General features: G+C 38.5%; 1 protein-coding gene across 2 annotated transcripts; it reads left to right on the top strand.

The window, feature by feature from the left end:
• The first annotated feature begins 10,137 nt into the window (after nucleotides 1–10,137).
• On the top strand, nucleotides 10,138–19,268 carry LOC103702622 (uncharacterized). Of its 2 annotated transcripts, XR_005514689.3 has the most exons (7): nucleotides 10,138–10,422; nucleotides 10,506–11,022; nucleotides 11,111–11,360; nucleotides 11,462–11,552; nucleotides 14,494–14,572; nucleotides 18,471–18,542; nucleotides 18,892–18,957. XR_005514689.3 is itself a non-coding variant. In XM_008785123.6 (6 exons), exons 1-6 carry the CDS (start codon nucleotides 10,231–10,233, stop codon nucleotides 18,961–18,963), a joined length of 1,194 nt encoding a protein of 397 aa, XP_008783345.4. In that variant the 5' UTR covers nucleotides 10,145–10,230; the 3' UTR covers nucleotides 18,964–19,268. The 2 variants fall into 2 exon arrangements, 1 of the variants encoding a protein (XP_008783345.4); XM_008785123.6 differs by lacking the exon at nucleotides 14,494–14,572 and having other exon boundaries at nucleotides 10,145–10,422; nucleotides 18,892–19,268.
• Nucleotides 19,269–21,436: the final 2,168 nt, after the last annotated feature.

The raw sequence follows: 21,436 nt of genomic DNA, 5'->3' as shown, positions 1-21,436 counted from the left end.
GTTTCGGTGCAAGTTGGATTTCTTGCTGGAAACCCAATTTACTGTGCATCTAACTCATGTATCCCAAGCAATTAATTTTTCATAGACAAGGGGATCAAGGTGCTACATTTTGATTTCTTGCATATGTTATTTAGCAAAAATTAATTATCGAGAATAAAATTTAAGTTAGTCTGCATTAGTCCGAACATTTGGAAGATTTTTCTCAACAAAATGAACTAGTTTTGATGCAACAGGCAGAAGAGAACGAAGTTTTGTTACTAAGCAAAAGTTTCTTACATCTAAAGTTATAAACAGGGTCTCTTGGATGACCTTGCCATCATTGGTGCCATAGATGGGAGACAAAATTCAACACTTTGGTTGTATGTAACCTTTGTCTGTCAGGAGGCACTTTTAAAATGTTAAATTACTTGTATGAATCAAAAACATCCAATTAATGTTCTATTTGTTTAAATCTATTTGGAGAAAAAATATCATAGTCATGCTTCCTTTTGGAGCTCTTTGAACTTCTCTTGGACGTTTGAACCCTAAGATATACTCTTTCCATGATTATACAACTAGAAAACTTGCTTATAATCTAGCTACTTTGTCATAATATGCCCTCTTTAACTTTTGTAGGAGGAGGAGGCTGCCTTCTTGAATCTTTGCTGCGAGAAAGATGACCACATTCTGCTTACGCTAGAAGAAACTGCTCAACGTACTAGCTTCGAAGATACCCTCAGGAATGTAAATAATGAAGCAAAATATAGTTCTTATATGTCTAACGTCTAAGTGCTGCCTAATAAAAATAAGAGTTAGTCTGGAATGCAAACATGAGAGAAAAGGGTGCAAGTGAAACGCAGTAGACGTTCTAGAAATTGATACATACTATTGAAAAAGAAGATAAAAAAAGAGAATCATATTTTTGGTAAGTTCGACTAAGTTTGGCATAACCAACCACAAATCAATAAAGATGAAGTTTGGTAAGATCGACGAAGTTTGGCACAATCAGCTTTTATGGAGGCCGACTATGTTCGGCATAATTAATGGTTCTACAATAATTCTAATACATGCAATGTCTTATTTTGAGAGATGCATGTCTCTAGGTCTTTGATACATACATCACCAAGAGGGATCTTTGATTCTCTGGGTATACTTAACAACCTTAAATAGTTCATGAACAACCTTTTTTAGAAAAGAAAAAGCTCAATGGCAACCAATCGGATCAATCCAGTGAGTCTACATTTCAATTTACAATCAAAATCATGAGTTTGTACCCTGGGTGGGGTTGGAGCTAGCCAAGTCCCTTTTTTTCTGGGTAAGAATGGTAAGAATCTAGCAGCCAAGTTATATAGTTTCTATTTCAGTAGTAGAATAAGTTCTGGACCGGGCCAGATTGGTTCATGACTTGAAGCATACCAATTTCAGTATTGGGTGGATATGATTGAATTTTAAATCTTAGGAATTTGTAGTATGACAAAACTTTACTTGCCATCTGTAACAAATTCTATTTTCGGCCGAGAGATCCTCCACTGCAGTGCATTTTCTCTCCAATCACGGGTGTGGGTGCAGCCTATAAGATTTAAAAAGATAAGAGAATACAAGGACGACGGAACCAAAGTGTGGTTGTCTCAAATAAAACTTCGGAATACTGAGACGCAAAAGATGGCATCAAGTCAGTTGCCCTATTTGTCTCTCTGTAGGCATGATGGCTCAATGAGAAGTGCACTCACCCAAAAACGTCGGATGTCGTGAATCACTCGTATCCTACCGGCTGCACGGCCCGAATCCTGTATCCATCCGATCACCACTTTTTCTTCCCTCTTGTAGGCTCCTCTATCTTCTGTCCTCTTTTATAAGAGGAAAAAAAAAAAACGTTCTTCAAATCCCCTCCAAATTTTTTGTCCTTTTTCTCATTCCCCTTCATCTCGTCTTTGCTCTCATAAGCTCTAGTGTTCTGGTACAAAAACTAAGAGAGGAAAAAATTAAAAAAAATAATTAGAAGAGCGACAACAACACTCTTCTATTTTTTATTTTTTTTTTGCCTTTCTTAGTTATTGTACCAGAACACTAGAGCTTATGAGAGCAAAGAAGACGGAATTAGGAAAGAAGTAGAAGAAAGAGGAAGACCGATTTTGGAGTGGATTTGAAGAACGTTCTTTTTTCTGTTATAAAAGAGGACAGGAGATTAACACAGAAGAACATAAAAAAGAGGAGAGAGAGAGGGAGAGAAAATGGCAGGGGATCTCTTCGATTCCTAATCAAAAATAGAATTTCTTTGTAGTTATGTCATACTACAAATTTTTTAGATTTAAAATTTGACATATCAATCCAATACTAAAATTGGGCTGCTTCAAGTCATGAACCAATCTAGCCTGGTCTAGAACTTTATTTTACCACTTGGCGAGATTCTTACCCCCCAAAAAAGGAATTTGCTATCTCCAACCCGATCTAGAGTACAAACTTGGGATTTTGATTGTGAATTGAAATGTAGACAAACTAGATTGATCCAATTTAGTTTGTAACAAACTGGATTAGATGACATTGAGCTTTTTCTTTTCTAAAAAAGTTGTTCATGAACTATTTAGGGTTGTTAGGTACACTGATAAAACCAAAGATCTCTCTTGGTGACGCATGTATCCAAGACTGAGACACGTGTATCTTTCCAAATAAGGCATCGCATGCATCAATTTCTAGAATGCCTACTGCATTCCACTTGTTCAGTTTTTGTTGGTTAAGTAAAAATAAAACAAGTTAGCTGAGTAATTTTTATCATGCTAATACGAGATAGATGTGAGCTTATTTTTATATGGAAGTACAGAGTGCGGAAGTACTTTGTATGAATTTATTGTTTTCCAATTGTAGCTGCATCCATCGTTCTCTTTTTTTTTCCTCAAAAAAAGCAGCATATATTGTGTTCGTGTCACTCAATTTAGGTGCATCAGACAATAAAAAAAAGATAACAGAGACACCAATATATACATTGATTTTTTTTTTTATTGCCTGAATACAATTCTTACCTTCATTCAATCTAAATTGAGTGACACAAACATAATATATGCTATAAATGCATTCAAGGCAATAAAAAAATATTAATTAAAAAAATATTTTTTTAAATATCAAATTTTGCATGAATGTTTTTTCAAAATTAATATATATATATATATATTCTCGTAAAATATTTGTTTTGCCATTCTGCTTTTTTTTTTTATTTTTGCATATGTTACCATGCCATCAACATTGTTAAAAAATTAATAGTTTCAAATTAAAATGATTAAAATATTTTTAATGGACATATGTGCAAAAAGATACAAAATAGTAATTTCAAATTTTTTTTTACGTAATTTCCCACCAATGATGAGCCCGGTCCTGAAGCATATAGGTGGCAAATCTGATCTTCTCCTCCTCAGTACAATCCATGGCCCTGAAGGCCTTCTCCATCTCATCTATCCAACATTCGGCCTCTTGGGGATCGGTAGTTCCCTTGAAGGCCGGAGGAGCCAACTTTCTAAACTCTGCTATACTCCTCCCCTGATTTGAAGAACTAGCAGAGGGAAATAGCTGCTGTGGTCCCCTCTGCTGTCGAACTAACCCAACCACCTCTCTGATCAGCTCCATCACCTGGGTCGATCCTCCCATCCTGCTCTCGGCCATGATCTGGTCCATCCAGTACTGTTTGATCAGTCTCGTCCCCCTGGACTCTCTCAGTCGGATGAGAAGTGGCTGGATCACTCCTGATAGTCTCGATCAGGCGGCGAGGTGCCACACGTGCATGGCGGGGCGGCATGCTGATACATACACAAACAACACAACATCAGGGTTAGATCCATCCACTGTAAAATTTTCTACCCCACTATCATTTCTTCACATGTGTCCCTATATTCTTTTCTCTTTTTTTTTCCGAATAACACATCATTAGTGTTGGATCCACCCACCCATAAGATTTTCTACCCTACTCTCATTTCTTCACATGTGTCCCTATATTCCTAAGTTTTTTTTTTCCCGAATAACACATCATTAGTGTTAGATCCACCCACCCATAAGATTTTCTACCCCACTCTCATTTCTTCACATGTGTCCCTATATTCCTAAATTTTTTTTAATTATTATTATTTATTATTATATTTATTATGATTCTGTTTTAATGTCCCCAGTGATAAAAAAAATTAAGTAAAAATTCATTGGTTGATTGTATCATTAACCATTTTTTTTTTGGTGCGAGGAACTTACTAATATTTCTATTAATATTGAATATTCAAAAATATTATTAAAATTTTAACCTATGCTCTGATACCAATAAATCTGTCAATTTTAAAGACTATTAAACTAAGGGCAACGACGCCAAAAATTGATAGTCAATTTTGAAGACCACGCAATAGCACGTATCTAGTAGGATAGTGATTACGGGTATCGATCCACAGGGATTGGGGTATAATTGTTTTCTTAAAATAAAAATTTTTGAAAGGATGAATTTGTGAAGACTATTAAACTAAGCAATTTAATAAAAAAAATGCAATTAAAATAATATCAGTTTGGGAGAACCTAGGGCATGGAATTCACCACTAATATTGGAACAAGGGTTAATTATATTTTAATTTATTCTTGGATTAACATGCAAATTGACTACAAGCCCAATAAGCATCCAAATAAAAATCTCACAAAAGTAATTTAGGCATAATCCATCTTCAGTTGGCATGAAATGTCCACCCTAATCTAATGCGGTAGCACACTACATCTTCCTTAAGCATGGACTATCTTATATTTACCTAGTGATCATGAAGAACAGTTGTATGAACTTCACATTTAAAATCACAGAAATTAAATATGAGATGAAATAAAATATTCATTAGAAGCAAAATAAGGTTTATACAACTCCAAGAATAGAAATCAAAAATATAAAACCCTTGGCCCTTTGTTAGAGCTGCATCCAGCCCTAGAGAGAAGATCAGCCTTTCATGGAGTGGTAGATGGCAGCAGCAGCAATGTAGAAGGTCTTCATCATGACTGGGTTTTTCCTCTTTTCGCCCGTCGGCTTCCTCTCCCTCTTGAACTCTATTATTTTATTTCTTTGGGAAATCATTCCCAAAATATCCAAACTAGTATCTCTCCCTCTTATTTTTGTGGGAAGTCACCCGAGAAGAGATGATGCTCCAAGGAAGAAAGCTCTCCTCCTTTTATAGCTTTCACCAGCCCCCTCTCCTCTCTGTTTCGAGTGCAAGATAAACTTCTACTCCTTGATCCTTGGACGCGGTGGATGATTTCATTCTATCCGTGTCTGCTGAAGCTTATCTTCCTGCTGGCGAGAACATGGGATGCTGAAATCTCGGATGAGAGTTGATCACTTCGTTAACGCCGAAGGGAATGCAGATAGCTGGGAATGAACTGGGACCATGAATGTTGAGAGGATCTTGGACGGCTGGAACAAGCGTGGGCGAGATGGGATGTTGGGAGATTACATGAAATTACGCTGGAAGAGGATGGGATCCCGTGAATTATGCAGAGGATTTGGCTCCATTTCAGAAAGATAATCTGAGAGATAATCTTTGCAGTCAGTTCGGTGTTGAAGACTTATCCGTGGATGAAGGAATCGTTGGTCAAGAAGTTTGCTGGGGTCAATCTGATGGAAGAGGATGGGTTGGTTCGGAATGAACACGGAGAAACAGGGGATGATGTGGATGAGGCTCACGGCTGACCGTGGGATGCTGGGAAATTATCTAGAAAGGCGTTTGAAGAAGTTGGCTTGGCTCGTGGACGTGGGAGAGATCCGTGGACGAGGAAGTTTGGAAGATCCGGGATAAGGATGAGTTCTAGAATCGGTTCCGCTGGGAAGAACGCGGAGAAGTTTGAATCACAGAGGGATTACGGTAGAAGAGCTTGGATCCGGCTGGGAATGAACTGAGAACAGGGGATAAGCTTGTAATCCGAGATGCAGGGGATTTGATGCGGTTGTGGGATGAATTCATGTTCGTGGGATAAGGCTGCAAGCTGGAACAGGGGAGCTGGGGAGTTTGGAAGTGCTGCCGTTGGCTGGATAAGGATGCAAGGCTTGGTTTTTGTTCATGGGATATGGGAAGAGATGGGATCTGTTTCAACAGAGGGGAAAACCGTGGTTGTTGTGAACGGCTGATGCTCTGTCCCAAGGAAGAAGAGATCGGAAGCTGGGAGGAGTTGGTTGGGAGATTTGGGATGCTACGGGATGAGGATGATAGATTCGCTGGGAGCAGGAAATAAGGAGAAAGAGCTCTCCCGTGATGCTCGGGAAGACTGGCTTGGGTGTACGTGGAAGAAGTTGAAGGAGAGATAAGCTGTTGGGAGGAAATGACCCGTGGTAACTTGGATGCAAGATGAATGGCTGAGATGGGATGAGGCTTTGGGATCCGTGCAATTAAGATGGTATGCTTTGAGATCTGGGAGATAAATAATTGAAGGGATTTTATTGTTTTTGAGATTAAAATTGGATCATGTGGAGAAAGAGTTGGAACGAGTGGAAAGAAAATTAGGTGACTGAATCAGAGGGTCCTGATTTGCGGGGTGCATGTGATTTGGGTTCAGAGATCATCCTAAATCAATTCGACTTGACCTGCATCCATTAGACTCAACCATTAAATAATTAAATCAACTCGAATTATCTCTGATAATTATTAAAATGCAATGATGATGGTAACACATATTTTATGGTTAAATTTACGAAATATGCGAATTAAAATAATGACAAGTGCTATGTAAATTAGATAAATTTATTCATTATTTAGCACTTATCACATTTTTTTTTTATTTTTTTAATTAATGGTCCCGTACTAAGCAAAAGTTTCTTACATCTAAAGTTATAAACAGGGTCTCTTGGATGACCTTGCCATCATTGGTGCCATAGATGGGAGACAAAATTCAACACTTTGTATGTAACCTTTGTCTGTCAGGAGGCACTTTTAAAATGTTAAATTACTTGTATGGATCAAAAACATCCAATTAATGTTCTATTTGTTTAAATCTATTTGGAGAAAAAATATCATAGTCATGCTTCCTTTTGGAGCTCTTTGAACTTCTCTTGGACGTTTGAGCCCTAAGATACACTCTTTCCATGATTATACAACTAGAAAACTTGCTTATAATCTAGCTACTTTGTCATAATATGCCCTCTTTAACTTTTGTAGGAGGAGGAGGCTGCCTTCTTGAATCTTTGCTGCGAGAAAGATGACCACATTCTGCTTACGCTAGAAGAAACTGCTCAACGTACTAGCTTCGAAGATACCCTCAGGAATGTAAATAATGAAGCAAAATGTAGTTCTTATATGTCTAACGTCTAAGTGCTGCCTAATAAAAATAAGAGTTAGTCTGGAATGCAAACATGAGAGAAAAGGGTGCAAGTGAAACGCAGTAGACGTTCTAGAAATTGATACATACTATTGAAAAAAAAGATAAAAAAAGAGAATTATATTTTTGGTAAGTTCGACTAAGTTTGGCATAATCAATCACAAATCAATAAAGATGAAGTTTGGTAAGATCGACGAAGTTTGGCACAATCAGCTTTTATGGAGGCCGACTATGTTCGGCATAATTAATGGTTCTATAATAATTCTAACACATGCAATGTCTTATTTTGAGAGATGCATGTCTCTAAGTCCTTGATACATACATCACCAAGAGGGATCTTTGATTTTTTGGGTATACTTAACAACCTTAAATAGTTCATGAACAACTTTTTTTAGAAAAGAAAAAGCTCAATGGCAACCAATAGGATTCCAGTGAGTCTACATTTCAATTTACAATCAAAATCACGAGTTTGTACCCTGGGTGGGGTTGGAGCTAGCCAAGTCCCTTTTTTTCTGGGTAAGAATCTAGCAGCCAAGTCATATAGTTTCTATTTCAGTAGTAGAATAAGTTCTGGACCGGGCCAGATTGGTTCATGACTTGAAGCATTCCAATTTCAGTATTGGGTGGATATGATTGAATTTTAAATCTTAGGAATTTGTAGTATGACAAAACTTTACTTGCCATCTGTAACAAATTCTATTTTCGGCCGAGAGATCCTCCACTGCAGTGCATTCTCTCTCCTCCTCCTTTTTTTTTTTTTTCCTCACTCTTTTTTTTTTTTTTTTTTTTTTTATAAGATACAACAATGACTCACACACCACGGGTGTGGGTGCAGCCTATAAGATTCAAAAAGATAAGAGCATACAAGGACGACGGAACCAAAGTATGGTTGTCTCAAATAAAACCTCGAAATGCTGAGCCGCAAAGGATGGTATCAAGTCAGCTGCCCTATTTGTCTCTCTGTAGGCATGAGTGGCTCAATGAGAAGTGCACTCACCTAAAAACGTCGGATGTCGTGAAGCACTCGCATCCTACCAGCTACACGACCCAGATCCTATATCCACCCGATCACCTCTTTTTCTTCTCTTTTGTAGGCTCTTATCTCTTCTGTCCTCTTTTATAAGAGAAAAAAAAAAAAAACGTTCTTCAAATCCCCTCCAATTTTTTTGACCTTTTTCTCATTCCCCTTCATCCCGTCTTTGCTCTCATAAGCTCTAGCGTTCTGGTACAAAAACTAAGGGAGGAAAAAATAAAAAAAAAATAATTAGAAGAGCGACAACAACACTCTTCTATTATTTTTTTTTTTTGCCTTTCTAAGTTATTGTACCATGGCACGAGAGTTTATGGTAGCAGAGAAGACGGAATTACGAAAGAAGTAGAAGAAAGAGGAAGACCGATTTTGGAGTGGATTTGAAGAACGTTATTTTTTCTGTTATAAAAGAGGACAGGAGACTAACACAGAATAACATAAAAAAGAGGAGAGAGAGAGAGGGAGAGAAAATGGCAGGGGATCTCTTCGATTCCTAATCAAAAATAGAATTTCTTTGTAGTTATGTCATACTACAAATTTTTTAGATTTAAAATTCGGCATATCAATCCAATACTAAAATTGGGCTGCTTCAAGTCATGAACCAATCTGGCCTGATCTAGAACTTTATTTTACCACTTGGCGAGATTCTTACCTCCCAAAAAAGGAATTTGCTATCTCCAACCCGATCTAGAGTACAAACTTGAGATTTTGATTGTGAATTGAAATGTAGACAAACTAGATTGATCCAATTTAGTTTGGTAACAAACTGGATTAGATGACATTGAGCTTTTTCTTTTCTAAAAAAGTTGTTCATGAACTATTTAGGGTTGTTAAGTACACTGATAAAACCAAAGATCTCTCTTGGTGACGCATGTATCGAAGACTTAGACACGTGTATCTTTCCAAATAAGGCATCGCATGCATCAATTTCTAGAATGTCTACTGCATTCCACTTGTTCAGTTTTTGTTGGTTAAGTAAAAATAAAACAAGTTAGCTGAGTAATTTTTATCATGCTAATACGAGATAGATGTGAGCTTATTTTTATATGGAAGTACAGAGTGCGGAAGTACTTTGTATGAATTTATTGTTTTCCAATGGTAGCTGCATCCATCGTTCTCTTTTTTTTTTCCTCAAAAAAAGCAGCATATGTTGTGTTCGTGTCACTCAATTTAGGTGCATCAGACAATAAAAAAAAGATAACAGAGACACCAATATATACATTGATTTTTTTTTTTATTGCCTGAATACAATTCTTACCTTCATTCAATCTAAATTGAGTGACACAAACATAATATATGCTATAAATGCATTCAAGGCAATAAAAAAATATTAATTAAAAAATATTTTTTTAAATATTAAATTTTACATGAATATTTTTTCAAAATTAATATATATTATATTCTCGTAAAATATTTGTTTTGCCATTCTGTTTTTTTTTTATTTTTGCATATGTTACCATGCCATCAATATTGTTAAAAAATTAATAGTTTCAAATTAAAATGATTAAAATATTTTTAATGGACATATGTGCAAAAAGATACAAAATAGTAATTTCAAATTTTTTTACGTAAATATAATTTTTATTAACAATAATATAAATATTAGAAATATTATAAAAAAAGTATTTTATAAAAGTACAAAAATAAAGATATATATTCTAAAAGAATATTTAGGTAAATTTTAAAAAATATTTATAAAAAATTCTAAAACAAAGAGACGTATATAATTAAAATATTAATTTTAAGAGTTTATGGTATAATGGGACTCTATCACCAAAAAGGAATTTTATTTTCCTATCAGAAATCGGAGTGCTCCTCTCCTGCTGGCGTATGTACTCTTCCCTTCCTCTCTGCTCTCTCCTCTTTATCCGTCCTTATAAGCTCGGTGTGGGGACGATAAAAACAGAAGAGCGATGACCGTGACTTCAAACCCGCCCCCCTCTCCTTCCTTTCCTTCGTCTCTCCAAACCTCTTCCCCCTCGTCCTCCAACCCGTGGAACCGCAACCCCGCCGGCACTCTCCCCGCCCCTCTTTTGGGCGGTCCCTCCTCCTGGCCCCCTCTCCCCTCCTCCTCCTCCTCCTCCTCCTCCTCCTCCTCGTCTCAGGTACCAACCGTATCGCTAGGGTTTTTCCTCCTTTTAAATAGTTTTTTGTTATTATATTCTCGTCGTTTATTTTGCTCAATCAGATCCACGCCGCCGTCAACGCCACATCCATGGCCACCGTGGAGAAAAACCCCGACGAAACCGCCTCACCGGAGGCGATCGATCCCCCATCAACATCAGCCCCCGAGCCCAGCTCCGATCCTTCGCCTGCCTCTGCTCCTGAGCCTGACCCACTACCCGTGCAGGAACCGACTGCACTGTCAGCAGAAATCGACGCCGCTCCGAGACCCTTTGCTCCGCGGCGGCGGGGGCCCAACCACGCCGCCTCGAACCACCAGCGTGGCAGGAACCACAGGCCCCAGCACGGCGGAGGAAGCCGCGGCCCCTTCTTCCCCGGCGCCAATGGCAGGAATTTTAATGCCCCCCCGGCCGCCAGTTGGAACCCGGGTTTTGGCTTCGGCTCAATGTGGCCGCCGCACCAGTTCATGGGAGTTCCCGTTGGTGTTCCCCTCCCAGGTGGCCCCCCTCTAAATTATTATGATGCCAATTTGCCTCCAATTCCTGTACCTCTTACTCACTATGGGGGTTCCTTCTATCCAGGTGAGAACTTTGTGGGAGATTTCTTTTCACAGTTTTCTGGGAACATTGATGATAAAGACTTGCTTTTGCGGTTGTGATTGCTTTGCAGAACTGAACGGGCCTTTTTATCACTTCCCTCTTCTGCCGCCCGGTGCTCTGCCTCTTGGTGTACCACCACCACTACCACCTATGTATGAGGACCCAAAGGTGGCTCTTCCACCGACACCACCACCACTACCACCTATGTATGAGGACCCAAAGGTGGCTCTTCCACCGACACCACCACCACCATCTATGAATGAGGACCAAAAAGCCGCTCTACTGGCGGCGCTGCGCAAGCAGATAGAATATTACTTCAGGTTATAACTATCAGGATTTCGCTAGTTCTTCCTAGGTTGATTGTAGTTATGTACTTTAACTTTTTTATTTGGTTTTGGATGCTTGTGTGCATGCCATGCAGTGATCAAAATTTGGTTCGAGATGTGTACTTGAAGAAGCAAATGGACGATGAAGGCTGGGTTGATATCCTGACGGTTGCAAAGTTTCCTAAGGTAAGCAACCAGGTTGATCTTTCTTTTTTTTGTACTAGATGAAGCAAGACAGGACTAAGTGCTCTATTGTGGCAGCAACCTGAATTTTATTACCATATCAAGAGAATGAAATGCAGTAATATTGTAGTTATTACATCTTTTTAAATTATTTAGGGCACCATGAGTTCTTTATAACAATCAGGTCCAACTTTTAACATGGAAAGTTGCAAACTCACTATTTTTTTAAAGCTTACAAATTTAGAATCAACAACTTGAGGTATTAGAAAGCCTCACTATTTTTAAAGATACTGTTATCAAAACATGAATAGATCTGTGCACTTAAAAGTGATTTATTTCAAGGTGAAGAGGTAAAAAAAGAAGGGAGCAAGACTCAACTAAATGGCGATAATTATATAATGACTAATTTTTTTTCTCAACCAAACGAAAGAGATTCCATAACCATCAAAAATACAAATATTTCATTTCGAAGTTTGGATGCTTGCATTGCACTTTATTTTGAATTCTGAAAACCTACTTTTTATTAAATGGGAAGAGATTTATAAGTTGTTGGAGCTGCTATTACTGCCTCTACTAGTGCAGAGGTGTTATGAGGTTCTAAATGTGGTATGCCGGTTCAGTCCGTACCAGACCGGACGGCTATTAGTGCGAACCAGTTAAGGACTGGACCGGTTCGGTACGACAGTGGAAAACGGTTTCGGCCCCTTTGGGGCGGAACCGAGCTGTATGGAGGCATACCAGTGCAAACCGGATCAGTTCACACCGGTTCACACAGGTACGGCTTCAGTGACCACAACACGTGTGCATTGTGGCCTTTTTGACCACAGTGCGCGGCACTGTGGCCCAAAGTGGCCGAAACCCGCACTAACCAATGCTACCGGTTTGGTATGGCCCGAACCGGTCCGGTCCAGTACGGCCCGAACCGGCATGGTACGGCCCGAACCGGCACGGTACGGCCCGAACCGGCACGGTACGGCCATCAGTATACCTACCAGTACCGGTTCGGCGGACCATGGTTCTAAATTTTTAGCGGTAGTAGGTCAAAATTTAGTAATTTTGATTTTGAGAGAATGACTTGTTGACATGTTTTCTTTTTCTATATGTTCTAGTTAAGCTGGAGGATTGTAATACACACTTTTAGGAAATTGAATAATCAAGGTGTAACATTGTTAAGATCAGGATTGTCTGGTAAATCACAGAGGGGTTCAACTTGGATGGGTTGTTCATTGAGTCACATATTAGGAGATCCTTTCTGATTTTATTGAAACACAAAGATAAGGTTGAAAGAACATGAATTTAACAAGCATAACTGAATTATGATTTGAACAAATGATGAGCAAGAAACCATCATATAAAGAAATAAAAACTTTACTCTCCAACAACCATAAACTCATGACTGTCATCTCCAAGATGCGAATACTATGATTAATTAATCAATATAGTTTTATTTCACCATAGATGTCTGTAGAATGTTTTAGTTTCAGTTATTTATCCTTTAACTCAGAGTTCAATCCACCATTTTGATCTATCCTTGACTGGTGCTGTGTCAAGTCACCCAATTCCCTCCTCCTTCTGGTTGGAGGTAAACTAATTCATACTCTATGCCTCTTATTTCACCTAAAAATGATTTCATCTTGTCTTGAAGTTGGTGATTAGGAGTATCCTTTCACTTAGGTTTTTGTGATGGGATAGAAGAAAGGTTCATATACTTGAGCTGAGTAGGTTTTAGGGCTTTTATGAGTAGTTGTTGAAAAAAAAGATATTTGGCAGTATTTTGGTGGTAAATTTGACTGGAATTGACCCTCTGTGATGATGGTTTGTCTTTGTGCTACTGAGGTCTCAAAGTGATATGTGCTATCTGACATGGTATGATTGCAGATCACTAGAGGACTTGCAGTGGTTGTCAAACATATTTTGCCTTGAGAGGCCCGTGGTCCCCTTTGATGGTTTTTAATGATGTCATAAGTCATAACCTTCTTGGGAAATGTCAGCATATGTTGGGTTGCATTGACGTCATGAGTCAAGTTGAATATGTTAGATGTATAGGCATATGGTTTTGTTGAGGGCCTAATTGACTAGATCTGATTAGTGGAGTTCTGTGGATAGGAGTTAAGAACGGTGCCTGACTAGGTTCAGCCGAAGGATAGAATTTGTTGAGATGAGTTTGAGGTCTCAAAGTAGCCTGCCCTTTGGGCTTTGGTTATAGCTCAATTTTTTTCCCTTGTTGTCTCATCTAAAGAAATCTATGCGTCCTACAAAGGTCTCTTACTCCCTTGAGAAGTTCTTTAACTGATCAGTGTGTTTCTGCACCTGCAAATGAGACGGGGATCTGCAATTTTTCAAATTTGCATCACATAAGCTGGCGATTTCCTGGCCTTTTACATGTGAAATGGATTTGAGAATAGAGACTTTTATATTCTTACATTGCTTTTCCATTAATTTTGTGCTGTTGTCTTAGATTTCCTTTTTCTGGGAAGTACCCTTTTAGTTTTTTTATCTTTTCTTTGTATAAGGAGGTAATTTTATGCATTGTACTAAGAAAAAAATTGATAGTTTGATGGTGCTGAGAGTTCTAAAATATTCATCTAGTTGTCATGTTTTATTAAGGAACTTTTTTGATCCTATTCATGCAACAACTCTGTAAGCTTACTCATTATGTTTGTTATGATTTGCCAACTCTTAAGTTGTTTTAGAGTCTTCCATAAATAGTAGGTACATTTAAAAATCTGCAGGCTTCTTTGCTCTCTGTCTGGTTTATAAATCCAAAGATATAAAATATAAGGGCATGTATTTGAAACATAGGCCTTATATTCTACAACTATTTTAAGAATCTAGAAATATATATTTTGTACTAATATCAGTTGCTTTAGTATAAATATCAAATCAGAATTATCTACTAGTTAGAACTTCTGTCTGATGTTTGTCATTTATGTCATTTTTCTAGATTTCATTGCAGGCCTTGTCTTTTCCAATGATGACTTGGCTTGGAATGTCACATCAATTTAGATATGATGAATGTTAAGGTAAAGGCCTAGTTGGCAAACTTCCTCAAAATTTGATATTCACACTTAGTATTTTTAGATGCACTGTGTAAGTATGTTTAGTTGGGAAAAGGCTTTCTTGTTGAGATTATAGAAATGTATAGATAAAATACTAGCGAACTGTATGTTGTTGGTGTGATGCAAACTACGACATAGCAAAAATCAAAAATGCTTGTAGGTAACCAGTATGTGGTATTTGGACCTCTATAAATGGGATAGTGGTTCTGTGTAGTTGTAATGAAGCTAGCATTGTTACATAGGCATTGTAGAGAGGTGGCAGTGAGTCAAGTAGGGTTGCATTGGTAAACCATAACCATACGCATCCAGTCTTGTCCCAACTATTTATGGTCAGCTTTATGCATCCTCATTTTTCAAGCATTCCTATTTAGAGTCATCTTTGATGTTCTTTCAAGTTTTTCCTTTTTTACAACCTTCACTTGTGTTACCTTAGGTCTTCCCGTGATCTTTTTGCATCATGCAACAACTCTAGGACAAAGATATTTTGAGAAAATTGTTAACCTTGACCTGAACCATTTATGAATTGGTCAATTACTTGAACCATGGTCTGTTGTGCTGGTACCGGCCCCCTGACCAGTTGCCCAACGGCACGGGTTAATACGGGCCTGCGCTGTGCCGGGCTTGTACCGACACAGTATAGGAGGCTGGGGAGAGGGCGAACGAGAGAGAAAAAGAGAGAGAGAAGTGGGAGAGAGGGAGGGAGAGAGTAGGAGCACGGCGGAGGCCGGTGACCCGGGTAGGAGGCGGAGGAAGGCTCTGCGGCAGGGTAAACGAAATAGGGGTCCGACTGCTTTTTTAATTTTGTGATTTGCCGACTTTACATAAAAATCGTAAAATTAAAAATGTGGCCGGACTCGTGTGTCGAATGAAACAGGGGATCCGGCCGTAAAGCCCGGAGGGCCGTAAAGCCCGGAGGAGCGTTTCAGGTATTGGCTATGGTTGAACCTATACATCAACCCAATCGATAAGGAGATGGGTCTGATTTAGGAACCAAATCCAACCAGGTAGCTTGCTTAGTCTGTTTTTTGGACCTAAACCCTAAATTTTGTGTTAGTTTCAAAGTTGGGTTTCGAACTTGTGATGCTCAGGTCACAATGGAGTAACCTTACTGTTGCGCCAAGGCACGCCATCTACAAGTGCATGTTAAATAAAAATGAGATTTGTCATCCCAACATTTCCAATTTGGAGAGAGATTTTGGGAAGACATAATATCTGTTAGAGAAAGACATAAGAGTTGTAGTCAGGCAATTGGATATTATCTTTTCAACAATGTCTTCTTGTCAAGACTACACGTACTCGTGGTTATCATACAATAAAGATTTTGCTGAGAACTAATCAGTTTTCCACCTAGTGGCATGTTGATAGGCCTAAAGACTCCAACTCATTCTCTCTCTCTCTCTCTTAAATATAGTATAGATGCATATGTGTGGATAAATGTATGTATTTAAATGCATGGATACACACATATACATCTTATATGTGCATGCATGCATGTGTGCATGATCTGGTTGAATTCAAGTATGGATTGGCCTATGTCCAAACACAACCCAGTAATCTTAACTTTGGGACTTGAACCCAACTATATAGGCTACTCGGCTCATTTTCTGAATCCATATCCAAAATCTTGATTTGGGTTCAGGTCGCTCGCAAGCTATGGCCCTCATTGCCACCCTCAACTATGTGCATGTTCATGAGGAGAATAAGATAAAATAGTTAAAACTTATGAGGTCTTCAGAAGCTCAATTTCATACCTAACAGCAGATAATTGTTATGCCAAAATTAGGTTTGATAAAATGATTATTCAAAAGAATGAATGGCATGAAATCACTATTTTTGGCATGGCACTAGACCTTGCCAATTAAGTTTTTCCTTTTGCTTTGAGAACTCCACATTTTTGTCAGAGGATACTTCTTTCTTTTTTTCCTTTTTTCTGGGAGATTAGGAGGGACTAATCCCACCTTCTACATATAGTCATCCGAGCAAATGCTCGGCGGTTTGCCATAGTGTACCTTATTTTAAATTTAAATGGTTAGTGGTGATTACTCTTTGTGGAAACAAATTTTAACTGCTTATGAACATACGTTGTTGGACTTACTAACGATATATCAACAATGGATAGGTTTTAGGGCACTCTTATTATCACACCCTTATTGTCAGACCAGTTAAATTTGAAGTGCTCGTCAGCCTTCATGGGCAGTTTCGTGGCAAGCTTCTTGTTGTAATAGCTGGCTTGCATTATTAATCTCCAGATAGAGTTAAAGATGCTTACTGTTTGTATTTGAAAGTCTGAATGTAGGTTAGATTGCAGTCAGATGAAAAATTGAAGAGGAAAAATAAAGGGAAGTTGACATGGTGGATATAGTCTGATGGACAGTATGACCATGGTTAGGTCATAAAAGAGGAATGGTAAAGACGGACAATGTTGTTAAAGCAAGAATTGTTTGTCATTTTATAGCAAATTTGTTAGTGCAGTATTTATTGCAGAATGCTGCAAACATATATTATTGTAGGGGGGGGGGGACAACATTGAGCTTGATAGCTTCATTTGTTATGTGAGAAGTTGAAAAGTTAATTTCTAAATTAACGTCGAAGTTGATAAGAAATGAAAGGCAAAAGCTGCAGAGAGAGCATTTTAAATTATGCTGATTACTTTTTGAGGGTGCTTGCATAATTTCCTCTTTTATGTTATAGAATCTTTTTGTCAACTGATTTTGACTGATTGATGGCTAGCTGGGCCAGTAAAAATGTTCCATAGCTTTGGTTGCAATGGATGTATCTATGTATGTATTCATGTAGATGTTGTAATGTTGTTTACTGATTTAGTTGGTGTAATTCTGGCATTTATGTGATATTTTGTTGCTTTGGCTATTGTTTTCTACCTTGACGTTGAAGCTATGTTGTTCCTTTGTCCATTGTCCTAAATTAAGATTTTTGCTACAATTTTCTTGGAGCATGACCTGAGCTAGGAACTTTTTAAATTTGCTCTTTTTTAATTGAAGATGTTAACATGAATATGAGTTACCTAATGTATTTTATTTTCTTTGGCAACTTTGAAGCTTACTCTTCTCATGGTCGATATGGACTTGAAATTGTTTATTCCTTTATTTCACTGGAAATCAATTAATCATTTGTCTTAATGCGCTAACTAAAATGTCTGGTTTCACTGGTCATGCATGAGTCTGCTGCTTAGACCTAGGGCTTGTTTGCAGCATGATGATATATTTGTGCAATGCCTTTGAGAATGGGAGTTGTTGTGGAGAGGAATAATGTGAGGGGGTGATGAGAGAGAACAAGGAAGGCCGCTAATACATCCAAATCCCTGACAGTTAGGATTACTAAATCCAATAAATCTGATTTTCTATATCCCTAATAAATCAAGATAATAGAATCTGGAGCACCTTTGATCCTTCAAATCTCAATTTTCAGGCTTTAATTCTAAGCAGATTTTATGCATGAATTAACAAATTGGCCATCCTAAAATCTCTCTTGTTTATCCTGCTAACAATTCATTGCTGGCTTCTGACTTCATTTTCAATATCCATAAAAAAATGTTAATTGATTTTTTGAAGATTGGAGAAGGTGATTCTATCATATAGTAAATATCTCGCAAACTTTTTGATGACTATATGTGTCTAGCATTTTCTTCTAAAGCAAATTTTTTATTGTCAGATATGATACATGCTGTTTCATAAGTTGTTGGGACAAAGCTTGATAATGTTTTTGGCAGTCAGGTCTTTCTGTAATTATTGCATTTGGCAGTCCACATTCATCTAGTGAGCACTGCCATTGTTGAACATGCACGAGTAAACCCACATGCGCATGGGCAATAGAATCTATGATTTTGTTATTCTTTGAATTGCAGGTTGCCACAAAAACAACGGATTTAAAAGTGATTGAAGAAGCATTGTCCTCCTCTGATAGTGTAGAACTCCAAGTAAGTTTCTCTGGATTTATTCATTATCTATATATAGTTTATAGCTTTAAATTGGATGGTCATTAGAATCCTTTTGCTGTGGACAAGGCACACTTTTATGGTTATTGTGGATTAATTATATTGAGACTTAATCAGATTCAAAGGTCTAATTGTGATCCAGTAACCACTGTCATCCTCTTGTACTGTGCAACCCTGCTAAATTTTCTAGAGACATATCTTTGGATTTTTAATTTCTCTATTGCCTATGTTGTTTATGGCTTCAAATTAAATAAGCCGTTTGATTCTTTATTGTGGACAAGGTGTGCATTTATAGATGAGTGGATTAATTATAGTAATATCTTTTGTGCAGGAGAGCAAGTTGCGGAAGAAAGATGGATGGGCTAGATACTGTACACCCAAAAATTACGTTCATTTATTTTGAAATATCGCAGGTCAATTATCTGCGAAGAGAGAGAGAGGTTGGAATGAACGGTTGCTAGCACACTGCTGCTGAATTAACATCATTGCAGCAATAATCACAGCATGATGTCTTATGAAGCACCTTGTTTCACTGTCAATATTAACCCTATTTGTTTCTGCCCTGACTTTTTTGATGTTCTATTCCATCATGACTGGAGAGAGCAAGAAAGGGCATTTCACTGATGGTTGTATATTCTTAAGAGTCTACCTTACAATTCATTTGTGTACTTGATTTATTATATTTATACATTTTGTTTGAACTTGACATATTCTGCTTACACATGCATGGCTTGGTCACTCATATGGGCACCTCCATGGGGAGTGCTGAATTTGATGCCGGTGCTTGCACAGTTTGCTACCATCATCTCAATTATTAAATGGGATGATGAACAAGTCATCAATATGTATAGTTTATGAGCAGTAGCTGGGATGATATACTGATGTTAGGCTCTGATTTCTGCCTGGTCCCTTCAATCAGTAGCGATGAAAATTCAGCAGTTTGTTGGTCAGCAACAAACTCAATGGATTAATGGCTTCTGGAGCTCTCTGTTATAAGTTTTAGCCAATCCAAATGGTTGGCTTCTGGTAACCAAACGACATGAATCTAATCTGTGTTGGTATGTGCTATTGATATCTAATTTAATTGTTGTGAGTCATGATGTTGGTTCATGGATCAGCTCTATTTATCTCTGGAGAAGACTAAGTCTATGTACTGCTCAGAGAGATGACGTTTATGGTAACGTTATCATGTAGGGTAGACCTTTATGTCAATTAACATCATGTCTGGTAGGCCCGCTTTCTCTTCATGCCAAACTCAGGTAACGTTGTCACCTGTTGTTTTTATTAACGCCCTCCCGGCTGCAGCACCAGGAAAGAGCAACATTGAGATTTTTACTGGAGGATATGAAGGCATCAACGATCCTAGTTTTTCTTGTTGAATGATCATAAAACAGGGTTAAATCGGACCTGATGTCCGATGCAGGAAGCACGAAGGATCAAGAAGTCATATTCCGAAATCTATGCCTTGTACTGCTTTGCATGAACCAGGAGCTCAAGCAGAGAGAATGACACTCAGATAAGAAAATAAATCGGAATGAACTTTGGTACATAGAGAGAGAGAGACTTTAAGTTCAATCATACAGCAACCTTCATGCTTATATTCATAACTTCTTACACGTTACCTTTGTTTCAAGCACTCATTTCTTGAATTGCTACTACGTGATCAGCTAATTGGTAGAGCTACCAATCCAACTCCATCTTCCTGTGAAGATCTTGATGATGTCTTCTTTTCAGATTATTCAGTCCTGCTACGAGGCATCGATTTCATCGATGTTAATTCTTACATACATCTATATACTGCCATTGTTGCAAGCTACTCCAGAAGAGCCAGTGTAGGTGTCCAACTTGATGTCATCCTTTGCCTGCATGGACTTGCCGAAGGGAGACGAGAAGAGAGGAGCAAAGCGAGCAGACATGGAGTGATTCGCTTGCATGGACTTGCCGAAGGGAGAAGAGAAGAGAGGCGTAAAGCGAGCAGACATGGAGCGATTCCCCTGCATGGACTTGCCGGAGGGGGACGAGAAGAGAGGAGTAAAGCGAGGAGACATGGAGCGACGCTGCAACCATGCGATTGGTTCGACACCCTTCTTGTCATCTCTGCGCTTGACTAATGGGATGGCGAAGCAACCTTGAGAGGGGAATGCCTGAGGAGTGAAGGCAGAGGGGGAGAGAAGGTTGGAGGATTGAGATTGGAGCATGGAAGGACATGACCTGAGCTTCGGTGGCAGCGGTAAGGGGGTGGTGGTGGGGGAAGGTTGAGGCTTAGGAATGCCTGGCTGGATCTCCCACTTGAATGGAATGGATCCTGGCTTCTTGAAGGACTCATCTATGTTCATCTCCCTCCCAACCTCCATACTATCTGATTATGTGCTCTCCTCTCTCTCCCTCTCAACCTCCTCCTTTACAAGGCAGCAGCTGATATGTGCTATCTTTGAACAGAAGACTGGGTGGGTGGGTGGGTGGCTCAAAAGTTCTAATATCACTCTTGGCTTTGCATTGGATAAAAGCCAACAGTGTGGTGTATATAGGATGGGTTCGAAGAAAAAGCGGATAACCTTTTCCAAGCCCGTTCTTGAGTTTACTGGAAAAACAAGTGGTTCTTTTGTTTTTTCAGTAAACTGGATTTGTTAAGCTAATCTAGAATAAATACATGCATGGGCAAAATATATAACGATCACAGTTATAGATCTTATGTGATTAGCTACATATGTCGCCATCTGGTCTGCAGCTAACAAATGGTTTTTTATGTATAAATACAATTAGTAAACAAAATTATTCAAGAACAATTAAAGAGTAGCATGCGTTTTTAGCAGGGTAACGTAGAGTGTCAATTAGTGCAGTTTCTGGACAAAGTAAGGCATTGTTTAGTGCAGTTC

The sequence above is a fragment of the Phoenix dactylifera genome, chromosome 2 (assembly GCF_051530095.1).
Source record: "Phoenix dactylifera cultivar Ajwa chromosome 2, Ajwa_hap1_PhDact_Kaust_v1.1, whole genome shotgun sequence".
In the NCBI taxonomy this organism is placed as follows: Eukaryota; Viridiplantae; Streptophyta; class Magnoliopsida; order Arecales; family Arecaceae; genus Phoenix; species Phoenix dactylifera.
Note: the sequence above shows the minus strand (reverse complement) of the source record. Positions and strands in the feature narration are given on the sequence as shown.